The sequence below is a fragment of the Lipotes vexillifer genome, unplaced genomic scaffold (genome assembly GCF_000442215.2).
Source record: "Lipotes vexillifer unplaced genomic scaffold, Lipotes_vexillifer_v1.1 scaffold54, whole genome shotgun sequence".
Classification (NCBI taxonomy): Eukaryota; Metazoa; Chordata; class Mammalia; order Artiodactyla; family Lipotidae; genus Lipotes; species Lipotes vexillifer.
The window spans coordinates 2448990-2453397 of NW_006789324.1; the positions used below are offsets into that span (position 1 = coordinate 2448990).

The window sequence follows — 4408 nt, forward strand, 5'->3', positions numbered from 1 at the left end:
GCAACCCCCCCTCCCGCCCCCCCCCCACCCCCTTTGTGTTCTTAAGGAGCACTACAGAAGCAATCTACAGTCTCTATTGCAGTTTGCGACCCCTCCCCTCCCCCCTTTAATACTGAATGAGATCGAATGTTAGGTCCATGCAGTTCTTGGTCAATGTTAAAGAAAAGTCTAACGTTCTGTTTGCGCGGGGACAGCCCGACCGTAAAGCGGGGCAGCCCGCGGGCGGCCGCTCCCTGGCTCCCTGCCAAAGGGAGGGCGCGCCAAGTCCTTCTCTCTCGTGCACACTGGGGGCGCCGTCAGGACGCAACCCAGTCCAACTTGGAAACCCTTGGCTTTAGTTCTCGGACACTTCTTTTTTCTCTTTCTCCCTCTCTCGCAACTTGTCAAGTTCTCAAGTCTGTCCCTCTCTGGGTTATTTGTTCTCCATTGCCCCTCAGTCCCCGACAGTCTCGCCTCAAAACGTTTGCAACTGCTGCGTTAGCATGAGTTGGCACCCACTGTTAACGTGGTTCATGACTTTCTGCTTAAGCTGGGCCACCTGTTCCCTGAGCATGTTGGCCGTGGACGCCAGCTCCGAGTTCTGCGCTTTCAAGGTTTTCACTTTTTCCTCCAGCCGGGCGATCCTCTCCAGCTTCCTTTTCCGGCACTTGGAGGCAGCGATGCGGTTCCTCATGCGCTTCCTCTCCGCCTTGATCCGCTCCTGGGACTCCATGTCGATGGGGGACAGGGGCGGCGTTTCCCCGGGCATCTCGGGGACCGTCTGCGGCTCCTCCTTCAGGGCCTGCAGCCGCGGGTGCTGCACGGGGATCTGCTGGGGCAGGTGGTGCGGCGGCGGCTCGCTGTGCAGGCTGGCTCCGAAGCCGCCGCCGCCGCCGCCGCCCGCCACCGAGGCCACGGCCGGGGCCACCAGGCCCGCCCCGCTGACCGGCTGCGCCGCCGACGTGACGCTGGGCAGCGTGTTCTGGCTGTGCAGTTCGGCCAGGGCGCGCACGAAGCCCTCGGCGAAGCCCTCCTGCTCGTCCGTCACGTTCTTGGGACACAGGAACTGGGTGGGGGTCGGCGTGGTGGTGATGTGCCCGTTGCTGGACTGGATTATCAGGCGCTCCAGCTCGGGCGACGCCAGCTTGAGCAGCCCCACGTCGGGCGAGGTGAGGAGGTCGGAGTTCTTGGCCCGGAGGTGCGGCTTAAGGCTGCCCACGGGGTCGGCCAGGTTCAGGGTCATGCTCTGCTTCAGGATCTTGGGGTTACTGTAGCCGTAGGCGCCGCTCTCGGACTGGAGGAACGAGGCGTTGAGGGCATCGTCGTAGAAGGTCGTTTCCATCTTTGCAGTCATAGAACAGTCTGTCACTTCACGTGGGGTTAGTTTGGGCTGCGCGCAGAAGTTTCGGGGCCGTAACAGCGCGCTGGCAAGCGGGGGACACCCGCGCCTCCCCGGGCCTTGAGCAAGGAAAGTTTCTGGAAGAGCGCGCGCCCCCGCCGGCTGGCCTCCCCCGGCGCCCTCCTCACCGGTTCGCTCCGGGGAATCGCAGGGTTAAGACGCCGCCCGCGCTCTTGTCCGCTCGCGCGCGCCGCCCGGCTTTGAAAAGTCGCGGTCACTCCCGGAGCTTTCTCGGGCCCAGAGGTTCCTCGGAGCCCGCGGACGAACTCGCTTCCCGGCGGCAGCACGTAGCGCGGACCCCGCGGTGGCCGGTCGGCGGCGGATGTCCGCCGCCCGACTCCGAAGACTGTCCCCTCCTCCGCTGCGAGGGGGAGGGGGCGCCCGGCAGCCGCGGCTCGCGCTAGCCCAAGTTCGAGCGAAGCGGAGCGCACGTCCTCCTCTCTCTGCCGCCTCCTTTTCTCTACCGCCGCCGCGGCAGCTTCCTTTGCAAAGAAAAGCTTTGCAAAAGTTCGCTCCGGGACCCGGCGGCCACTTGTCACCTGTCCTCCTGGCCAGGAAACTTCTTGCCGCTGCAGCCGCTCTCCTGACTTCCCCGGGCGGACAGTGGCCGCTCTCCACGCTGTCAGCAGCGCTAGCGCAGCTGGGCTCTCTCCGCCTGGGGGCGGCTGGAGAAGGGGCTCTCCCGGCGCTCCCCAGAACACCAGCCCGGGAACCACAAGCACTAGCTCCGGGCCGTTGGAGAGAAAATGGAAGAGAAAATAAGATTTGCAGTTCTTCCCAGCTGACTGTGCCTGTCTGCCTGCCTGCGACCGCGTACGTCCACTCCCGCCTCTCACAGCTTCAGCCACACTCAGTGCAACTCTGAGCCCTTATCCAGCCCGAGCTCAACACTTATCTGCTACCAGTCAACCCCTAAAAATAGCCCATGATGTCACCCCAAGGCCTTCCCATTGGCTCGTGTCGCTCTCAGGAGGGCGGGCCCACCCGTCGCCATGGAGACCCCACCCTAGAAGATTCTTCTCTGGACCCGCGGAGGCTCACGGGATGAGGTAATGCTCTGTTGCCCTCCTACAGTTGGGCCCTTCTTTCTCCTCCTCCCCCCCCCGCCTCCCCCTCCACGCGACTTGAGCCCCTGTCTTCCTTCTCCCCTCCCCGGCGCGTCTTTCCCGGCCCGCCCGGTGCATTGTGGGCTGACGTCTTGGAGTTTGACTGCCTAGTGACGGTGGCTGCCGCGAGACGGGAGGACTCGGGCGCTCGCAGCCTCTGAAGGAAGCGGGCTGAAGTTCAGGGCTCGGGGCGGGAAGGCAGGGGATGCGGGACCCAGAAGACGGGGGAACCGGGCCAGGTGTCTGGGGCCGAGGGCGCGGGGCTGGTGGTATTTCCCCACTTCAGGGCTCGATGTCATTTCGCCGCCGCGAGGGGCGGGCCGGCTGAGCGCCTGGGTCCCGGTCCCCCCCCCGCACTTCCGGGGGGGCGGGAGCACCGCCCTTAAGGTGGCTCTGTTAAGTCTCCTGAGGGGACGAGTGAAAGTGGGCTTTTAAGTTTAGGGGCGGTTCTTGAGAGTCGGCCCCCCTCGTTGAGAACGCTCTGAAGTTTGTCTCCTGATCAAGTTCAAGAGCGACTGTCCGGCTGCACCTGGAAGCCGAGTGATTTGCATTGCTTGAAACCTGGTGTTCAGCTAAGTCCCCGCCGCACCCCGCCTCACCCTCCTGACCGTGGGAGAAAGGGTGCGGGGGTTCACAGCTTTGCCTCGGAGAGGAGGTTTCTTACAGGAGGTGGAATTAGCGGGCAGCTCGGTGTCTAGTTGGGAACGAGCGTTTAGGGAATCCGAAACTCGGGGAACCCGGTGATCACCTACTCCCCGCCCCCGCACAAGATGCATAGACACAGCACACATCCCACGTACACACGAACACACACACACACACACACACACACACACCACTCCTCCCGTCCTGATTTGCTTCCAGGAAAACTAGTCCGAGAGCAGCAGACACTTGCCAAAAGTCACACAGCGAGTCAGGAGTAGAATCAAGATTTAAAATTTCTCCGCTCCCGGCCGGCCGGTGGGCCTATATCCTGTGTAGCCTCTAGGAAGCGCTAGACCCATGTAAGTGGTTCCTTTTCTGTGGTTGTTATTTTATTCTCCCCCAACCCCTCACCCCTTAGGGACAAAAGTGTATGGTGGGAAGAATAGCGAAGTCGGGAATCGTGGGTTCTCTCGTGGCCAGCGCTGCCACGTTGTGAAGTGAGCAAATCAGAGAACTTCTATGAGCTTCAGTTCCCTCATCTGCAGGTGGGGCTGGTGAGACCCACCTTACTGGGCTGAGTTAGCATAGAGTCATCGCCTCCAGGGCTAGGAGGTGGTCGCCAACAGCCCCCTTCTCTGCCCTTCTTCGGAGTTTCCCAGAGCGTCGATGGAATGCCAGGATGTAAGAGTGTGACTTGGCAGGACCAGGTGGACTGATGTTTCGAGGAGCAGTTAGGGCAGGAGGGTGAGGGAGGAAAGGGTCAGAAGTCAGCTCCTTCCAGGGTTTTCTCCAGGACTGAGGCTTGAAGTTGGACCTGCAGCAGCTTATGTTCCTAGGTTCTAATTCTGGGTTTTCAGCTTCTGAGCTTGGGGGAATTCAGCCTTGGGTTCATAGCCCAGAGCTTTAAGGTATTTGTGGCTTTGAGAGTTCAGATCCAACAGCCCGGCAGCAGCTGGTGTCAGGGAAATCTTGACAGCTTTCCTTTACTCCAGCACTTGCCTCTCATTGCCTTGTGCCAGCAGGGGAAAACAGTAGCTACTGGGAGCCAGGCACTGAACGGGATGGGGGTAAGGGTACAGTGATGACATGAGCCAGTTACTTTCCTCAAAGAGGGAACATTCTGCTCTGTATTGTTGCCCTGAATCGTTTTCTTCTGTAATCAGGGAGCTGGTGTTTTTAAAATAATTTTAATGATAACAGTAATAAGATTGAATGTCATGTATTAAACACCTACCATCAGCCAGGCATTCACCAGAGCAATTTATATAGTTTTCCCTAC

At 60.5% G+C, this 4408-nt stretch overlaps 1 protein-coding gene across 1 annotated transcript in view; it reads right to left on the reverse strand.

Moving 5' to 3' along the window:
• Nucleotides 1-1333, reverse strand: part of JUN (Jun proto-oncogene, AP-1 transcription factor subunit) — a 3436-nt gene extending 2103 nt beyond the window's left edge. Inside the window, exon 1 of the mRNA XM_007462574.1 lies at nucleotides 828-1333. Coding sequence (XP_007462636.1) covers nucleotides 828-1333 — 506 coding nt within the window. The remainder of the gene's footprint in view (nucleotides 1-827) is intronic.
• Nucleotides 1334-4408: the final 3075 nt, after the last annotated feature.